This window comes from Eleutherodactylus coqui, chromosome 10, assembly GCF_035609145.1.
Source record: "Eleutherodactylus coqui strain aEleCoq1 chromosome 10, aEleCoq1.hap1, whole genome shotgun sequence".
Lineage (NCBI taxonomy): Eukaryota > Metazoa > Chordata > Amphibia > Anura > Eleutherodactylidae > Eleutherodactylus > Eleutherodactylus coqui.
In genome coordinates this window covers 116,803,827-116,824,469 of record NC_089846.1, presented here as the reverse complement: position 1 = coordinate 116,824,469, position 20,643 = coordinate 116,803,827, and the positions used below count along the sequence as shown (strand labels likewise).

Genomic DNA, 20,643 nt, shown 5'->3' with positions numbered 1-20,643 from the left:
TTTCGTTTTTTAAATCACTTTTAATTCATTTCCAGGGAATGGCTTATATGTAAAGTCCTTCCCTGAAAAAGAATTCAGGTGTGCCAGCGGACCATTGTCTTCAATGGAGTCGCCGGCAGCAGCAGCGGCTCCATTGAAGAGAATGCCTGCATTTTTATTCTTTTTTACATTAAAATCTTTCTTTTTCAGGTAAAGGCTTATATTTTTAAGCCCTTCCCGAAAATTCATCCCGCGCTCGCCGGCAGCCCATTGCTTTCAATGGAGCCAGCTGTATTGCCGCCTCCATTGAATTCAATGGGCTAACATCGTTCTTCTCTGCCACAGCTGTTACAGCTGTGGCAGAGGAGAACGATCTTTATGCTGACAGTGTGTGTGGGGGGGTCTCACTCTTGCCACTATTGTGGCTTAATAGTGAGACCTCGGAGCCCGAAATGCAGCCCTGCATGTTGCTCCTCGCCTGCCCTATCAATTTCTGTGTTTTTTACATGACTTTGGTGATTTTGCTAAGATTTTCACAAATGAAAACCTTAGCGGAGCACCAGTCATATACAAAAATGCTCGAGCCGCCCATTGACTTCAATGGGGTTCGTTACTCGAAATGAACTCTCGAGCATCACTGAAAGTTCGACTCAAGTAACGAGCACCCGAGCATTTTGGTGCTCGCTCATCTCTAGTCAGGTCATGTTTAAAAAAATATTTTTGTATGTATATATATTTCCCATAAATGGTTACAATGGCTCGATGACCCCTGGTTAGTTCGCATGAACTGGGGATCATCATGTCATCTCATTTGTAAAGTTTTATTATACTGTATCCCTCCTGGATGTGCGTGTGCAGAACTCGCTAATAATTGAGTGCCTCTGTTTCCAAATCACATCCCCTATGGGGATTATAATAGGCTACCTAATAAAATAGTATACAGTATGGCCGTCTGCAGATGGCCAGGTTGGATCCCGCTGTGAGAATTCTCGCAGCAGGATGCAGTCCCGTGCCCCTGCAGAGGCTTGCGGCTCACCCGCTCCTGGTGTCTTCATTCTCTGCTATGCGCCAGCCAGCCGACGCATGTGCAGAGAGGAGCCGGCCCGTCACCACTGACATTCCTGTGCGGGCCTCTGCGAGACCCGGACAGATATAGGACATGCTGCGATTTGTTTTCCGCGTGTGCTTTCACATGGACAAATCGCGGCCGTCTGCCTAGGATTGCGTTTTCTAATGCAATTCTAAAGCAGCCACAGGTGGAAATTCTGCGGGAAATCCTGCCACAGAATTTCCGCCCGTGTGCATGCTGAAAGACAATGATGAGCGACAGGAGAACGAAAACTGCACGATGTCAGTGCAGTTACACACGATTATTGCTCAAAAGATTGAGTTTTTGAGCAAATTTTGACCAATAATCGTTGTCTAAATGGGCCTTAATAGTGAAGTAATCGCTCTGGGAGCACCACTAGTGGGGGTCTGAGGACTAGCAATAGCTACCGTGTTTCCCCGAAAATAAGACAGTGTCTTATATTAATTTTTGTTCAAAAAGGTTTAACTTTTTTACATGTATAGCTGCCTGGACACTATTTAAATTGACTTTTTTAATTAACTGTTAGCAGGGCCTAATTTTGGAGTAGGGCTTATATTTTAAGCATCCTCAAAAAGCCAGAAAAATCATTTTGCATCCTCAGAAATTCTGGAAAATCATGCTATGTCTTATTTTCAGGGTATGTCTTATTTTCAGGGAAACAGGGTAGTAGCAGTGTAATAAATGGTGTATCATGTGATATGGCAAGAGCACTTAATGCTACATTATAGACCTTATAGACTTATTACTGGTGGATGTACAAGGTACTTAGGATGCTATTCTATGGAACAGAAGTTACAATTGATATTTAATCATAGATGTAAGAAATTTTTCGTTATTTGTTTTAATCCTAACTGACCGTTTGATTGACTTCCCGGTTCCTGGTTCAGTGTATTCTTGGGTTTTTGCTTATTTTTCTGCGTACTTTGTAGTATAGGGGTAAAATGGTATATTCCTTAGCTGTGGCATTCAGTGCCTACCTATTCTAGTATTTATACAATAATTGGCTTACAGGTCCGTTAATACACAGACTTGTAGTTAACCATATTTTTCTTTAACAAAATGTAATGTTTAGGTGACATACAACTCAAATACGACTAAATGGTTGCATCATGCTTTATCTATCCCAGCATGTGACATATACGAATCCTCCACTCTAAGACCCAGGGTTAGAATAGAAGTGTTAGGGATGAGTTGGGACGACCCTACGTGGGTGTAATCCGAGGACTGTGGATGGTTTTTAGGAACCTCCATCTTCCAGGTTAGGTAAGGCAACCCATTTCTCTAGTGGTTGGCTCAGGCTTTTGGGATGAGGGAGGAGGTCATGTCGTTGTCAGTATGGGGCAGGAGCTGGGTAGCATGATGAATCGGCTGCAAAAGGGGGGGGGGACTATTAGTGAAATGAATGACTCCATGTTCCATAACCATTTTGTGAGCAAGTAGCCATCTTATGTGTCAATTATTTTATACTTTTCCTTTTACAAGATTTGCTAAAATGTATTGAAAAATAAGAGACCTCGATGATTGGAACATTCCAAGGCCCTATATTGGATGTCTCAGGTCATTGCATCCTGTTCTCCTGTCTCTCTCTCTCAACAATTGTTAATAATTAAAGTATCTTTGTATTCTGAGAAGTTAATCATGTAGGATTCTACTGTGTCTGTGATGCTTTTCCTTCAGCCCATAAGATGCTAAATTCCTTATCTTGCATGTTTGTTTCTTTGACCAATGGTAATGAATTATAATAGATTTGAATTATTGTAATCATGCGCTTCTATAAAAGCTGTGACCTGTCAATCAATAAACAGATAACTTTGATCACACTAAGAGTTGATGTAGTGATGGTTATTCTCCTGAGCTCAGTTTACCTCTAATATTGAATTTGGACCCCAATAGCCTATTGTATAGCAAATTTTGGGTTGCACTAACACTACTGTATTTTGTCTACTCTTTAGAATTGGTTGAACTAAAAGGATAGAGCATGGACATATACCATTTTATGGAGGCAACAATCATAGTGTGAGCAATTTTCTCCTTACTAGCATTTTTTTAAAGGAAATTTCAATAAGGTGCAGAATATAAGAACAATCCAGAATAGCATTCTTTTACTTCCAAACTGTCATCAAGTGATGTATGTATTGCCAAAGAACTCAAGAGTTGTGGACACTTGTAATATGTGCAAGTTTCCCCAAGGGGTTCAGGTGCAACTTACGTCAGATATCTGTATCCGATACGGTTTCCTAGGAAGGTTAATAGTGGCTATCACCGAAAGATTTTATAACAAAGTACATTATAGGTTGCTGTTTTTCGATAAAGCAGAGTGCCCGTGTTCATGGATGGAGAGACAAAAAGTGGTGTAATTACTTCTGGTGCACTTCCCTTTGTTAAAGTAACGGAGAAGGTCAGTGCCATCAAAACTGTGCTTTAAGATGCTTAAAGTATAAAATATATTTTATAACCTATTTTGAGGCTATTATGAAGGACTTACTGTACTTAACACTGTTTCAAACTGGAAATCAACCACTAGTCAAAAAAAAACAAGAATGGAAATGTGTCTTAACGGAGAATCTTAAGTGAACCCAAAAAAAGCCCTAAATCTTTGCCCTGGTGCCCTGGATCATTGGGCCGACCCTAATATCCAACTGCATTGCATCCTCAGGAGGGCATTTTTAAGTCTGAGGGGGTAGAACAGTGCGTGTTACTCCATGGGGGCACTGAGAGAAATCCTATTACTTATTGGCACTAAGATGATCATTATGCCATGGGATACAAGAGATGGCACATTTAGCGTTTGGTGCAGTGACAAACTCTGTGACGTCATGATGTGGCAGTATTTGTGCCTTGTATCATGGTGGTAGTTGTGTCCTTTCGTATTGTGTGTTTTTGTTCAGTAACTGTATGATGGGGACTAGAGATGAGCGAGTATACTCGCTAAGGCACATTACTCGAGCGAGTAGTGCCTTAGTCGAGTATCTCCCCGCTCGTCTCTAAAGATTCGGGGGCCGGCGCGGGTGACAGATGAGTAGCGGTGGGGAGCGGGGGGGGGGGGGGGGGGGAGAGGGAGATCTCCCTTCCGTTCCTCCCCGCTCTCCCTCGCCGACCCCCGAATCTTTAGAGGCGAGCGGGGAGATGCTCGGCTAAGGCACTACTCGCTTGAGTAATGTGCCTTAGTGAGTATACTCGCTCATCTCTAATGGCTACATATAATTACTAGTAGTTTGACCTCTGTATATGTTTCAGGTTTTTCCACTTTTGCACAATAAAAACCCCTGCTTTTGTGTATGTTTGTGTGTATTTTGATTTTTTGCAGTCCCATAAGTTTGTGTTTTTCATCACTGACTTTTTGTTTCATCTTGTTTTTGCATGATGAGCTGTAGTTTTTATTGATGGCATAATGGGGTAGATACGGCTTTTTTGATCACTTGCATTGCACTTTTTTGAGAGGTGAAATGAACAAAATAGGCATTTTGGCTCCATTTGTTTCTGCGCTGAACACAGAATAGAACCCGTTGATTACATTGATTAAATTGCAGTAACATACCCACACATGCTTGCAACAGGCGGATTACCTTCATGCGCTAATATGCTGGACTGTGGCGAGTGTATTCTTGCTAACGCTCCTCTGCCCTCGGGGTCCGTCTAGACCTAACGAATTCTTGTTTGAATGAGCGAACTATGTTGGAATTTGTTCATTCGCTCGGGCAGCCTGTTTATACAGACAGATACATCGTTGGCTCATTCAAACGAGAAATCGTTCCCATTTGCTGTATAAGTGAGAACTGAATGAGCGCCATTTAAACTGAATGATACGCGAACGAGCCAATGGCGATCCTGCATGAAATCAATTAACGGAAAGTGACTGATTTATCGTTGATGGTTCGATCGTTGGCTGCGTTTACACTGAATGGTCATTAATTTTCACCCGTTTGAGGGATTTTTGAGTGACAGTCGGTGTAATTGAGCCTTTCTACATCCATCACTGACATTTGGCTGATCTCTGCAGGCTGTTAATCTGGGACTTCACTGAGCTGGCTTTCTAGGAAGTGGCGTTAGTTGATGACAGATTGCAGGATATGAAGTCCTGCTGCATAAGCACCGGAGAGGGGGAATGGAAGTCACTGCTTGTTTTGGGATCTGCATACCCGCCCTGTAAGATGATACAGCAGCATTTCCTGACTGCTGTCCAGATGACCCCCCCACTGCCCGGGAGCATCCTGTCCCTCCACGGCAGTCTTCTACACTGAAGGCCAGATTTCTTAAGACGGTTTGAACCAGTTGTTAGTGAATCTTTATATTGTCAGGAGAGAAAATAATTCATAACATTAAGGCACCTTCGTACGGGCGATGTAATTGCGCACTTTTTGTGCGATGTGAGTGCCAACGCTGAATTATGAAACCAATCATTTTCAGTGGTTTCCTCCACATTTCCATTTTCACTCATACGATGTTGCGCAAAAAAAAATAAATCGTGGCATGCCCTATCTTTCTGCGTTTTTTTTTTTTTTTTTTTAAATCTCCCATGTTTCCCTATGGAGCCTCACTTTTATCACATTGCAAAGTACAAACTTGCGATTTTCACGCAATGCATTAGAAAATCCTATTGACTTCTGTGTTACAAAATCCCGTGAAAAAAAAAAAAACACGTGAGAAAATTCCAAGTGGCAGTAATGTTTTTGCAAGAAAAAGCGGCGCTGACGCTCAAAAATCGCAGGAAAAAAGTTGTGATTTTTGCCGTGTTTTTTTTTTCGTGGCAATATCCCCATTGCCAGTGTGAACGATAACAATTAGTAGTTTCCCTGATGACTCTTCACTATGAGGGTGCGATCACACAGGTGAGTATATTGGTTTGAGAAACTTGGACCAATATCTCGCGCTTAGGCTAGATTTACACGGACGCATTTGTGTATAAAATTTACGCGCTCTGTACGCAGAGAATAGAACTAGTTGATTTCAATAGGATTGCTCACCGGCACGTATTTTTCCTGTGCGTTAAAGTTGTACAAAAAACACAGCAGCATGCTCTATTTAACTACATATTTGCGCACCAAAGGTCCCCATAGAAGTCAAAGGGGTGTGCGCCAATGTGCATGCAATACGCTAGGAGATGCGTGAAACTGCGCAATCCTGCTGGAAAAATTAAACCTCTAGAACTCATTAGTAGAGATGAGCGAGTATACTCACTAAGGCACATTACTCGAGCGAGTAGTGCCTTAGCCGAGTATCTCCCCGCTCGTCTCTAAAGATTCCGGGGCCGGCGTGGAGGAACGGAGGGGAGATCTCTCTCTCCCGCTCTCGCTGCCACAACTCACCTGTCACCCGCGCCGCCCCCCGAATCTTTAGAGACGAGCGGGGAGATACTCGGCTAAGGCACTACTCGCTCGAGTAATGTGCCTTAGCGCAGTGTTCCCCAACTCCAGTCCTCAGGGACCACCAACAGGCCATGTTTTCAGGATTTCCTCAGTGTTGCACAGGTGGTATAATTATCGTCGGTGCCTCAGACATTGCCACAGGGGTTCTTACTATAGGATATCCTGAAGACATGACCTGTTGGTGGTCCCTGAGGACTGGAGTTGGGGACCCCTGCCTTAGCGAGTATACTCGCTCATCTCTACTCATTAGGCGTTAGGATAAATTTGCCATCCCAATTGGTGTGTGTTTGCCGCATGCAAGTATCATGCGTTGCGAACACAAACTACAGTAAAAAATGCTCATATCTGTGCAAAAAACCATTTTTCATTCTGCAAAAATGTAGCATTAAGGCCCACGCAGGGTACAGTAAAATAGGCTGATGCACACGCAACAATACTTTGTTCATTCCACAAAGGAGGCTTTAAACTTGCGATTCTGGGGGAAAGCACGATGAATTTTTGATTAAACGCATCCTATCCATGTATTTGCGTCTTTCACTTTGTGAAAAATTCGTAAGTGCTTTCAATACTAAATATTGCGTCCTATTTGCATGCCATGTGAGCGCGATGCAATTTTTTTGAAGACCCCCTAACCCCCCCATAGGAAATGAGCAATTACTTGTGTGGAATCGCCTTAAAGTAGGACATGCTTTTCCCACCCGACATCGCACTTGCCAACATGCATTTTTCATGCCGATGCAGGGCACTTTTCATACAGAAACTCCTTGCATCACTTCTGTGAAATTGCATTCGGTGGTTTCGCGTTTCACGCATGTCAGACTATTCCTAGTGTTTCCTGTTGATTCCAATGGGAAACATCTCATTGCACTCCCCATGCAATGTCTTCCTAAGGTCCGATTGATTTACAGGAATGCATTGTTTTCAATGTCAAGCCTTTTAACAATGACGGGGAATATAAGCCTAAACCAGAGTCAGTAATACTGCCTTCCAATAGGTGGCGCTGTAAAGGCATTGTTCCACTTTCCCATTTGCATAAACTTCCCATAGGAGTATGCCTTCCCAACTTATATTATAGGCCTCTCCCAGCAAAGCCAGTAACTTTCTATACACTGAGGGGCAAAAACCCTGAAACAGGTGGTCTGTACAAAGTTCTCTTTTCCTTCTGGAGTAGACTCTGGTTTTGACTCCTCCCGAGTCATTGTTACAAGGCTTGTTAAAAGGTCTGATTCTTGACTTTCAGGAATGCTGCTTTCAATTGGTGGCGCTATAGAGACATTGTTCCATCTGCATAAATTTCCCAGAGGAGCATGGATATCCTTAGAAGTTTCCTCACAGCTTCTAAGTACTCTCCCTAAGGAAGGAGAAAGGATACCCTTCCAGACTCACACCTATAGGCCTCTCAACCACCCAGCCAGGCAGCAACCTACTGTACACTGATGAGGGGCAAATACCCTGATACAGCTGTGTATAGCGTGTTTCCCCAAAAATAAGACTGTCTTTTTTTTTTTTTTTTGCCCTAAAAGAGGCGCTAAACGTTATTTTTGGAAAATGTCTTTTATACTTATCCAACAGGCTCTATCCAGGTCCCTCCCGCTGCTCTCCAGAGCCCCGATGTGGTTCCTGCAAGTCCTTGGCCGCCCACACAGGATCATTTCCTGGCTATGAGATTCATAAATCCCGCCTCCACAAAGTGGTGATGATTGAGCAGCGCTCAAAGGGCCGATTGCAGCCATCGCTTTGTGGATGCCGGATTTATGAATTGATTGGCTGTAGTAGCCCAACTGGCTACTACAGCCTACTGTGAATTGTAGAGTACAACCGCAATCAATGTATTTCGCTTTAGTATTGTAATCGCATACATATATCATCGCATTCACAGTTTCATTTGATTCCGACAACGCTTTTTTGGTGCCTTTTTTGTCTAAGTATATAGTGCTTGGTATCATACGTAACATGACTATGAAGTAAAAGGCAGAGAAATATTCTGTAAGATATTATCAAGAGCTTTTCTTTTCAGATTTTTTTTTCACTTTTGATCTACCTTCTGACTGTCCTAGATTTCTGATACTATACTGAAAAGCAAGACCTCTGTTAGTCTTTGTAATGTAACCTACTTGTCTCCTCCAAAGCTGATTTTTGATTTAACCCTTTGCAATCCAATTTTGGATTCAGGGTTTCCTAGGGGGCTTTCTCTTTCTGCCATTATAAAATGGCGCCATCTGCTGGCTAGAGCAAGTACTTCGGTATGTGACATGCTGGAGAGGCCCCCTACAACAGAGCGGCCAGTAATCTACAGTAAGAATACCCTGCTGGACGTCTTCCGCCATCAGATCTGTACAGCCTTCAATCAGAATGTCTTTATACGTCAGACAGTGGATTGGAAAGGGTTAAAGGATTAGAAGACGTACATTACAGTAGCTGTAGATGTATATGGCTGCTTGCATGTATACTTGATTAGAAGCTCCCATCTAGTAGTGCGTTGAACTCCATTAGAACTGCCTCATTTCATTACGTCGTCCATCTACATGTATTTGAGGATCCATGCTGTGCCAAAAAAACTTTCCCCACACCATTACTCTACCTTCACTAATCTGAACTGTTAGCATCTGAAAAGAAGGGTTCATCAATTCATGCTGCTTACACGAAATTCAGTAACCAGTTTTGTACCCTTTTACCTACTGCAATGTTACATTTGTTTCTTTTAGATAGCGTTGGCGCTTGGGTTGGTCATCTGCTGTTCTATCCCAACCATGCTAAGGAACATTGAGTTGTGCATTTGGACACATTAGTTGGAGCACCAGCATTGTATTCAGCTGCAGTTTTTCACTGCACCACCCGTTCGAACAATTCTTAACATTCTCCTCTTTTGTTCACAACCTTCTTGAGATACTCAACACCATTGAGCAACAAAACCTCAAAAGGTTGCCTGTTTTTTTAAAATGGTGGCCCTGACTAGTCTAGTAGCGATGACCAGGCCTTGTTCTAAGTTGCTCTCATCACTCAAATTTTCCCATTCTAACATGGATTAACACTGAAAGCCATTATTTGGCCAACACTGCTACAGTAGGCACAGCTGTGGGGGGAAATATGAAATAGAGCACCACTGTTATGCTTAGGCCGAGCACAAGTGTGGTGACCTTCACAGACATCACAACACCTCAAACCTTGATGTGATTAAGGTCTGCAATGCACCAACGTGTACGTGAATTAAGACACTAAAACAATGCAGACTCCAATATAGGAGGTGAAATGCTCTTTGTACACATCGGCTTGGCTGGCCCTGCTTAAAAAGCAGGGAGATCGCCCTGATAGGGACAATCCCACTCTCCAACCTAGAGGACCCAGTCTGCTCCCAGTTAGGATAGGGTTTGATATATAGTAGATGGAAATGGGAAAAAAATTATATATATTATATATCAGCTAGGCAAAGATGAATATCTCTGTTAAAGTATCACCACTGGTACTTAGCTGCTGATGACTGCTGCCATATCTGACACCTGAGGCAAGAAAATCATCAGCACGCATGTGGAGGCTGGCACAGAGTACACTTCCATTATGACGGATTGGCTGGCTAGGAGAAATGCCTCCTTATTCGCCAATCTGCCCATATATCACACAGAAGATATTGTAGCAGGAAAGCGAAGGAAACCTTAAACACTGAGGGATTTCCGACAGACAACACCTAAGGGAACTAGGTGAAAGGAAAGAGGCACTAATCTGTACAGAGTGCCGAATGACAAGAAGTATCTGCTGAAGATGTGATGAAGTGGGATGGAGTGGATGTCATGATGCCACCCTGGCTCCACCTCCCCACTGTGGTCGTCATGGCATAAAAACTACTTTTAAGTACTATGCGGCTGTAGTTTGAGCTGTAAGGTCTATTGTTTAGAACAAGTCAGGAGTGTCATCTATATTGTGATTTTGGCGCAATCAAAAAATGGAGAATTTTTGTTCATGTTGACCTTGGAGCTACTTAGGAAGTGTATCAGATCAATATTGCAAACACATGCATGGTTGGAAGATGGTGTTTTTTTTTTTTTGCTATTTATTTAAGGATGGACCCGCCTCTTCTTTTTCCGCAAAGAGGTTGTAGACGGCTATGAATATTTCTTTTCCCCTTTTGAATGACAGATTTTTTATTTTTTTTGCCCCCAAGAATACCTGTGAATGGTAAATGCACCTTCCTGACACTTTCTGTACGGGAACCAAGTGTTAAAGTAATGGCTCAGTTACACGGGCGTTTAAAAATTTGTGTGAGTGGGTGAGTGCTGCCTCTGTTTGGCTGAGCGCAGGGACCAATCAGAGGCAGCACTCCACTGCCATTCAATAGCTGAGAGCTGCCTCTGATTAGTTACAGTGCCAGCCAATCAGAGGCAGCCCATTCAGCAGGTGGGGATTTTAAATCCCCACCGACTGAATACTACTGAGAGCAGTTCCGGAGAAGAGCTGGCTTGACGCGGCTGAGCCCCGGCAGCTGCCGAGAAGTGAGTATAGATTTTTTTTTTTTACACATTTTTAGGATGGTTTTCAGGGAAGGGCTTATATTTGAAGCCCATCCCTGAAAATTACTACAGCGCTTGCCGGCAGCCCATTGCTTTCAACTCCATTGAATTCAATAGGAGAACATCGTTCCGCTCTGCCACAGCTGTGGCAGAGGATCATATATCTTCAGTATATGTTCGCAATGGGGTCGGCGCTGCTGCCGCCGGCCCCATTGAGCGCACATGTGACCGCTCCCATTGTAAAGCATTGGGTCTATATAAATGCAGATCGCAAACGCAACTGACAGATGTGCGTATAAACGCTCGTGTGACTGAGCCCTAATAGACATAGTAAGTAATTTTTATAAAAGTCTTTAATATGTATGTAGAAGTTTGCAAAAGTTTAAAGTGCTTTAGCCAAAAAAAAAAAATAGTATCCTGGCCTCTCCGTGATCTATTTGGTTTGAGAGCCTCAGCACTCCGGAGCACAACAGATGGCTCCATGTAGTTGTTCAGTTTTTAAGGACCGCTGATTAATAAAGCTTTTATACTTCCCTAAAAGCGTTTTTTTCTAAATGGTCTGCAGATGAACATCTGAACAAACAACTACTTATATTTGTGGACCATGTGTCATTTGTTTTAATTGCTCATTGACCTTCAGCCATGGTAAGAGCTCCTCTCTTCTTTCTCTGGTGTCTGCAAACAACTCAACCTTTCAGTTACCGGCCAATTTTATTTGCCCCCAAATTAATTTATTCGAAACGACTCGGCTCCCTCGATAATGATAAAGTGGATGAAAAGTGTGGATTTCTAGATGCTGAGTAATTCTCTGCAATGTATTTCCTGCTGACCTAGTAGTAAATACATACAGCTGGCTGCTTTGACCTCAGATGAGTCGCTCAGTCACTGGGTTTGCAGAATGAGTCATATTTGGGTGTGCCTCTCAGATTAGGGATCAAGAACCTTCCTGTTTCAATGAAAATTAGGTGTGAGGCAACCGTTATTTCTTAGAATGGTTTGCAATAGAATTGGCACATTCATAAAATTAATATATTCAGTCTTTCAGCAAAGCAGCAGGTAACAAGTAATGTTTTACAGGGTCTAAAAATTCAACGTTCAAATACAGTAAATTACCTATACTATATTACTCTGTTTCCCTGAAAATAAGACATAGCATGATTTTCCAGAATTTTTGAGGATGCAAAATGATTTTTCAGGCCTTTTGAGGATGCTTGAAATATAAGCCCTACTCCAAAATTAAGCCCTGCTAAGAGTTAATTTAAAGTCAATTTAAATAGTGTCCAGGCAGCTATACATGTAAAAAAAAAGTTAAACCTTTTTGAGCAAAAATTAATATAAGGCACTGTCTTATTTTCGGGGAAACACGGTAGTAGGCAGATCAACTCATGATCATATACGTATACCCTCAATACGATATCGGCATGATGGACTGCAAGAAGAATGTATCCAGCACAGAATGGCTACTGTAATGGAACAAGTGCCTACAGTTCATTCAGATGGCTGTTTGGTACGCCTTTCATCATACTTATTCTAAATGTAACAATTACGCAGGTTTATGCATCTTTGCATACGCATTTGCACAAGCGCAGGGGGAAATAAAAAGCAATAATTTGGAAATCTTATATAGCCAGATTTAATCACAATAGACTATAGAACACACCAGAAGGTGCAAGTGAGATTCTTCTATTTCATTAAAAAATTAACTAATTTAGTAATTGATGGCAGCAACATATCTCAAAAAAATGTTGGGCCAGGGCCTTGTCTACCATTGTGTAGCATCCCATCTCTTTAAATCAGTCTGGATCAACATTGGGGGAATAAGAGGCTGAACTGGATGGACATATCTTTTTTTCAGCCTTACATACTATGTTAATATGTTTGCAAATGTCTGGGAAGTGAGGAGACCAAGTGCTGGAGTTGTGGGAGAGGAATGTTGTCCCATTCTTGTCTGATGTAGGATTCTAGCTGCTCAACATGCCTGGGTCATCTTTGTCGGATTTTTCATTTCCTAATGCGCCAAATGTTTTCTATTGGTGGAAGGTCTAGACTGCAGGCGGCCGATTCAGCACTCGGACTCTTCTTCTGCGATTCCATGCTGATATGATGGATGCAGTATGTGGTTTAGCATGGTCTTGCTGGAATATGTAAGGCCTTTCCTGATAGACATCTGGACGGAAGCATATGTTCTAATCAGCATTGATTAGTGCTTTTCGAGATGTGTAAGCTGCCCACGCCATAGGCACTAACGCAACCCCATACCATCAGAGATGCAGGCTTTTAACTGTGTGCTAACAAGCTGGATGGTCTGTCTCCTCTGAGTCTGCAGGATTCCAAAAGGAATTTCAAATTTTGATTCATCTGACCTTAGAACAGGTTTCCATTTTGCTTCAGTCCATTTTAGATGAGTTTTGGCCCGGGAAAGACACCGGCGTTTCTGGATTGTGTTGATATATGGCTTATTTACATGATGCAGCTGTAACTTACATTTTTGGATTACACTTGAACCTTGTTCATGGACAATGATTTCTGGAAGTATTCCTGAGCCCATGCAGTGTTTTTTTTTATTACAGAATCATGCCTGTGTTTAATGCAGTGACGCCTGTAGGCCCATAGATCTGGAGCATCCCATATTTACCATTGGCCTTGTGCACATGAATTTCTTCAGATTCTCCTAATACTTTGATGTTATGTACTATGGACAGAACTGCAAGTCGTCACCATTTTACGTTGAGGAAAAATTTTCTGCAATTGGTCTGTAGTTTTTCAGATTGAACCTCTGACCATCTATGCGCCTGAGACTCTGCCTCTCTAAATGATCTTTTTATATACAGTCATGTGATTTAGTAGGAAATTGAGCCTGCACTATTTTTCACTAGGACCACTTACTTTCCCAGCTTTTTGTTAACCTTATCCCAACTTTTTTAGCATGTCTTGCTGCCATTAATTTCTAAATTACCGTATATACTTGAGTATAAGCCGAGTTTTTCAGCACAAAAAATGTGCTGAAAAAGCCTCCCTCGGATTATACTCGAGTGAAATGAAAAAAAAACCAAACAAACTGAATACTCACCTATCAGCCGGGGTGTGTGTCCCCGGCGGTGCGGCCAGCTGCTGCAGTCTTCTCCCCGCTGTCTTCTCTCTGGCTTGCTTTTGAAATCCCCGCCGTCAACGCTGTGATTGGATCGAGCACTGGCCAATCACTTGATAAACCAATCACAGCCATTCAGTTATTTCATTTTGAATGGCTGTGATTGGTTTATCGAGCGTCTGCTGTGATTGGCCAGCGCTCCATCCAATCACAGCGCTAACGGCAGGGATTTCAAAAGCAAGCCGGGGAGAAGACTGCAGCAGCTGGCCAAACCGCCGGGGAGAGCATTGTGTCGGGGACACAGACGTCGGCTGATAGGTGAGTATTTTTTATTTTTTTTTACCTACTATATACTCGAGTATGGCTAGGCTTATACTAGAGTCAATAAGTTTTACCAACTTTTTGCGCTTATACTCAGATCAGCTAATACTCGAGTATATACGGTAGTTTCAAATTAAATGGAAAAACGTCTCACTTTTAACTTCGGATTAATGCTCCATGTTCCACTGTGAAACAAAATATGGTTGAGATTTGCAAATCATTCCTTTTTTTTTTTTTTTTTTCTTTACATTTCACAAAGTGTCCCAACTTTTTTCACTTGGGGTTGTAGAACAAGCTGTTGAGCTGTAAATTCCTTTTCTTGCAGAACAAATAAAGCTCATTCTAAACTATATGGGGGTTGATGTTAGTGCACTATTGGGTCTTTCCAAAAGCTGTTTTCCCTCAATAACCCTTCTAAATATGAGCACAATACATCTTTATGGCTTTAGTTCCAAGCCCATTCTAGAGTGGTTGAGGTGTACATTGTAGTGGGAGGTTTCCCATAGAAACAACTAGATTTTATCCATTGTTACAAAGAAGAAAAAAGCTATTGCAAACTAAAGCCACAAAGAACTTCCATGTGTTCCTTTATAAATGATCACTTCCATGGTATTGAGTATGTGTGGCATAAACATGGAAGTACAGTTTCTACCAGGCAGGAAACTCTCATTGCACTCAGTTTTGTCCTTTGATGAATCCATTCCCATATATTTCCATGTATTTCTGTGGACTCGATAGCAGTTGACACTTTATTTGGCTATTTAAATGCCCTGTCTATTCATTGGCAGCCCTTTCCTGAAAAGCCGCTAGGACATAAGTCTGGATGTGTCTAAAAGAACACAAAGGAATAGAGTCTGTGTGAAGGAAAAGGATATGGAAGGTCACGATAAGAACAACATAGCGTTACAGGAAGTTATCTGTGATCTATCACTGGGAACAGAAAAACTGGAGGCAAGTTGGAAAATTGTTTTTAAGTTGTTTTTCCTGCTAAATAAGTTACAATAAACTTTCCCCTGAGAAACCTTTGAGTGGAGGATGAGCGATGTAATCCAATAAGGTGCCCTTATACCTTTTTTATGGAACACAATGCTTATTTCTATACCCTTTAATCTCACACTCTCATTTCTGTGCCTCGTACCTACAGCCACAATTGCATCAATGTCTACAGCAATTCCCATTCTAACTGATCAGTACTGACACCGGTGTTTTCATCCGCCGTGGAGCGATGCACTCCTTGTAAACTAGTTGAGCACTCAAGGGCAAGTAACAGATCATTCTGTACACAGGTTATTGTTCTCTGCAGAGAGAGATGCTTAATAGACTACTCAAGCATGAAAATTGAAAGTGACCATGAACCCCATGCATTCTCTTAGTGTATTTGTGGATTTCATGAACACCTAGAATAAAGAGTTTCAATTAAAGGGAAGTTTTCACAAGGGTGTTTACTTTTTCATTCCATAGACCATACTGATGGAATGCGACTGGACCTACTGAATGGCATCCTAAAGTGACCAGCTGGATAGTAGCTTTTCCATATGGGGTTGACTGACCCTCAAGCATTTAGGCACTGTCAGAATGTTAGAGGACCACAGCCCATCAGCTGCTGCACTTAAACTTTAACTTATAAGGGGTGGGACAGTTTATTAAGTTAGAATGAATGAGGGTCTGACCACTGGGCCCCAATCCAATCCTGAGAACAGGGATCCAGTTGGTCCTCAAGTGAATGGAGTGGAGGTTGCGCAGGTGCCCCACTGCTCCATTCACTTCAATGAGTGCTGGAGATTGTCAGAGCATTTGAACTCTAATCTCAGGCACTGTCATTGAAGTGAATGGAGGGGTGGCCTACCTGTACTCCATTTCATTCACTAGGAGACCAACTAAACTCCTGTACTCCAGATCGGTGCAGTCCTAGAGGTCAAATCTCCACAAATCATAAAGTTATCCCCTATTTTATAACTTGGCAAAAGCCCTTTTGAATTTCATTTTTTTAAATGATGCACTGGGCAGCCAAAAGACTTTTTGGTATCCGTCACAGACCTAGACCTAGCAGGATGTCCAAGCTTTCATAACACAGTACAGAAGTCTTTCACCTCAACCCAAGTCTGGGTCTTGTATTTGCAGTTTGAATATTGTGAGATTTTGTATATAATCTGCCTTACATTGTGAAGGTCCCATCATGCTGCCAAAACAGCTCTGCCCCATTAAGGCATGGTCTCTCCACAAGAGGAAATAGTTAGAAAGTCCTGCAAGTTGTGGGGTGCGGCCTCTATGGATTGGACTTTTTTTTTTCCAGCACATTTCCTGCTTCCAATACATAAACTTTTAAAACTGTTCACTCACTTCTTAATGCTGTATATTGTATACCTTGATAAAATCCATGTTCGTTACAGTACTTAACCATTTACTGACTTTAATATTCTGGCTGATCTGAGTGTACGGTATGAAGCACAGTATGATGGTATTTGGGCAGGTTATGGTGACATTATGTCAGTACTTAATGGTGGTATGTTGGCTGTTGATTAGCAGCATTTGGAAACTATGTGGCAATTAGAGATGAGCGAGTATACTCGCTAAGGCATATTACTCGAGCGAGTAGTGCCTTAGCCGAGTATCTCCCCGCTCGTCTCTAAAGATTCGGGTGGCGGGGGGAGAGCGGGGAGGAACGGAGGGGAGATCTTTCTCCCTCTCCCCGCCCCGCCGCAACTCACCTGTCACCCACGCCGGCCCCCGAATCTTAAGAGACGAGCGGGAAGATACTCTGCTAAGGCACTACTCGCTCGAGTAATGTGCCTTAGCAAGTATACTCGCTCATCTCTAGTGGCAATGTTTTTTGGGCAATGAATGGGCTTCAGGCTAAGATTGACTCACGATACTATATTTTTAAATTTAGACTTCAAAGAAAAAGTCAGTCTCCACTTAAATGTGTGACCACTAAAACAGATTCTAGACAATTGTGAGAAAGGGATTCTTGCCAAAAAGTATCAAAAGAACTTCCAAGGTTATGTACATTGTAACCCGAAACTGTAATTTTTGTGTAAGCTAAAGAAAATATTAGTTGCCCTTAGCCTATGGCTTTGGTTGTAGTGTTGAATCTATAAAGTTACTAAAGTTTTTTTAATTGTTTCCTGCTTATGAGGACAATATAGAAAGTTATAATAGGACACTGTGCTGGCTAGTTGGAAAATATTTAACTATATACGCTTTAAAACCTAGGGTTCTGTAGGAGGTGGTGTGCTTAGACAAGAGGAGGGATATTGGCTCTGCTCATAGTTGCAGTCGCTGGCATCCTGTTATCCTAATAGATGGAGGTCTGGAATAGGGACACTCCCACCACCCTACCCCCACCCTGCATCTGAGAAAACACTTCTTTAAAAAAAACAATCCATTGATTGGGACTGATTCATCACTTCTGCGTGCAGGCAACCAGCTTTGATTGTTTTACTAACTGCAAGCTACAAAGCCATCTAGGCTTATATCTGGAAGCCATTTTCGGCCCTCCAGATGGAACTCTGGGACATAACCCCCCCCAAACAGGGTTCTAAAAGCTGTGAAAATGTAGTCGAAAGGTAGCTTTAGGTGGGCTGATGCTCAAATAATCTCTCCAAAAAGGGATCATGGGTGACTGTTGGCCTGTGTACACATTGTCCCCAACAGGGCACTGAACGAAAAGTTGCTCAGTAGTTTCTCCATTTCAGCTCACTGAATGACTACTGAACAGCTTCTCACTCAGTGTAAACAAGTCACTCAACTATTGAGCGACTGCCTATTTGTAGTGAATAGAGATGGGCGGCTGGAAAAGATCTCTGATCCGCTCTACCTGCATTCTCTGATGGACTATGGCTGGCATTTGAAAGCAAAGGAATGGTTGTTGGGATGGCTGCTTCTGTGCCCGGCAGTTGTCCCATGTCAAGGTACTTTTAGCTTGTGTGCCTCAGCCATATAATTCCATTCCTAATTGCTACTTTACGATCTGTGCTCGCTCCCTCGTTTCTTGGTCCCAACGAATGTGTGTATTTATTTCAGTAGGTACAAGTGAATACAGTGCTGCCAGACATTTCTAGCATCGGCTTATCTACTGCTGGAACAAATGGTTTGGACATATTGAAATGCGTCATTATTCTTTCCCTTAACATTTGCCGTTAGGCAACAGTCAAAAAACTAAGCACTGAAGTTTTTTTCTGTTTCTAATGGTTTATTGGACTACTGCTTGTGGTGCTGTTCAACCGTAAATTGGGAGGATCTATGCCTACTAGAGTAAACCAATTCCGAAAAATCTAGTGTCTGTGACCTTTCTCACCAGGGCATCCCCTTCCTACTCTTAGATTACCAATTCATTCTTACAAATTAGACTAAAATGGTAAAGAAGCAAAGTATGAATGTTTGAGTCTTTAAAGGGGTTGTCCCGCGAAACAAAGTGGGGTTATACACTTCTGTATGGCCATATTAATGCACTTTGTAATGTACATCGTGCATTAATTATGAGCCATACAGAAGTTATTCACTTACCTGTTCCGTTGCTGGCGTCCCCGTCTCCATGGTGCCGTCTAATTTTCAGCGTCTAATCGCCCGATTAGACACGCTTGCGCAGTCCGGTCTTCTCCGTGTTGAATGGGGCTGCTCGTGCTGGAGAGCTGCTCCTCGTAGCTCCGCCCCGTCACGTGTGCCAATTCCAGCCAATCAGGAGGCTGGAATCGGCAATGGACCGCACAGAAGACCTGCGGTCCACTGAGGGTGAAGATCCCGGCGGCCATCTTCGCAAGGTAGGTAAGAAGTCACCGGAGCGCGGGGATTCGGGTAAGTACTATCCGTTTTTTTTTTTCAACCCATGCATCGGGTTTGTCTCGCGCCGAACGAGTGGGCTATTGAAAAAAAAAAAGCCCGTTTCGGCGCGGGACAACCCCTTTAAGACTACCACAGGGAATTCTGTTTCCCCTCAGGTGCCCTCCTGTATTCTTCAATGGCTCACACCGGCAGCCTGTTAATCGTTCTTTAAGAAGTTTCCTAATATTTCATGAATATCATCTCTGCAAACCAGAGTTAAACTTTGATAGCAAATGGTATCTTAGGAGACCAAAAACAACCAACTTACCTCTGTGACATTCATGAGCTTAATTGCTGCTAGCTGTCCTGTTTTTACATGCCGGCCCTGCAAAGATAAAGAAGAGAGTTTGACGAAGGAACTTAATTATAACAACTGATTAAAGAACAGCTCTTGTGTGGAAATACAATATTGCTCTAGCCAGCTGAAGACTTTGATGTTGGTTTTCCGATCTCCAGCTTGGACCAAACAAGCCACTAATTTCTAAATCTATTGCACTTGTTTATATTAGAAGTCCTGGCTTTTACCGATCGGTTATTCTTCGTTTCTTACTTTTTGATACTGTTGCAAATGTGTTAAACCTGAAGCAATTTCTGTAATAGTTGACATTTTAGGTAGAGGGCAGATTAAATTTTCCTTCTATGAATTTGCATTTGAGAATAGATTTTTAATGACTAGATGGCTTTATGTTAAACGCTTAAGTGTTGTCTTTTCGCATATCGCCAGCTTTTAATACATTAGCGTTTGGCATAAAGGGACTTTTGGAACAGCATTTCAGTCCTAATCGCTCCACAAATATGAAAGAAAACAGTCTTGTTAATTTTAAGTTTCGGTGGCGAAAAAGAACAATGAGGCACCTGATAAAACATCTCCAATGCTTCTGCTAATGAACACTGTTCTTTGACATAGCCGTGTATACGGTCATTATCTGCTTTATTTGATGTACGTTATGGTTAGTACGTGTTTTCTAGCTCATCTGTTGAAGGCCATTGCCTGATATTTTGATCACTCCCTGGTTGGAATTTATTCTGTATGTACAAAGGGATGTAATTTCAGATGCTTAACTCTACAATACCTGATAAAAATTTATATTCGTACTACTCTTTAATAAATGGGATCATTAAAATAGATAAATGGACATCTTAACTGGGTTTGGAAGTTGTACCAAAATTGGGTTCTCTTGATTTCCCATAGTGGAACATTTTCAAATTCACCTATTTTGTTAATCGCCTATTGTACTGTTAACCAAATTACAATAGCAATGCAAGCACAGGGCAGTTACAGGAAATTCAAGTTGTCGATGTAGGTTAAAGCTCATGTAACTTATTGCATTAGGGCTACATGCATAAGATGTACATGCAGTGTCAAGGATGAGATTGGATCCCATCTTATGGCATCATAAAAAACTTTCCCAATTATTACAAAAAACTGAGAGCGTCTGATGGTTATCTCAACAATTATTGTTCCTGTGTTCCACA

General features: G+C 42.1%; 1 protein-coding gene across 1 annotated transcript in view; it reads right to left on the bottom strand.

Annotated features, from left to right (window-relative positions):
• The window catches only part of NRK (Nik related kinase), a 294,683-nt gene that overhangs the window by 221,948 nt on the left and 52,092 nt on the right, over positions 1–20,643 (bottom strand). The window contains exon 3 of the mRNA XM_066581768.1: positions 19,436–19,492. Coding sequence (XP_066437865.1) covers positions 19,436–19,492 — 57 coding nt within the window. The remainder of the gene's footprint in view (positions 1–19,435; positions 19,493–20,643) is intronic.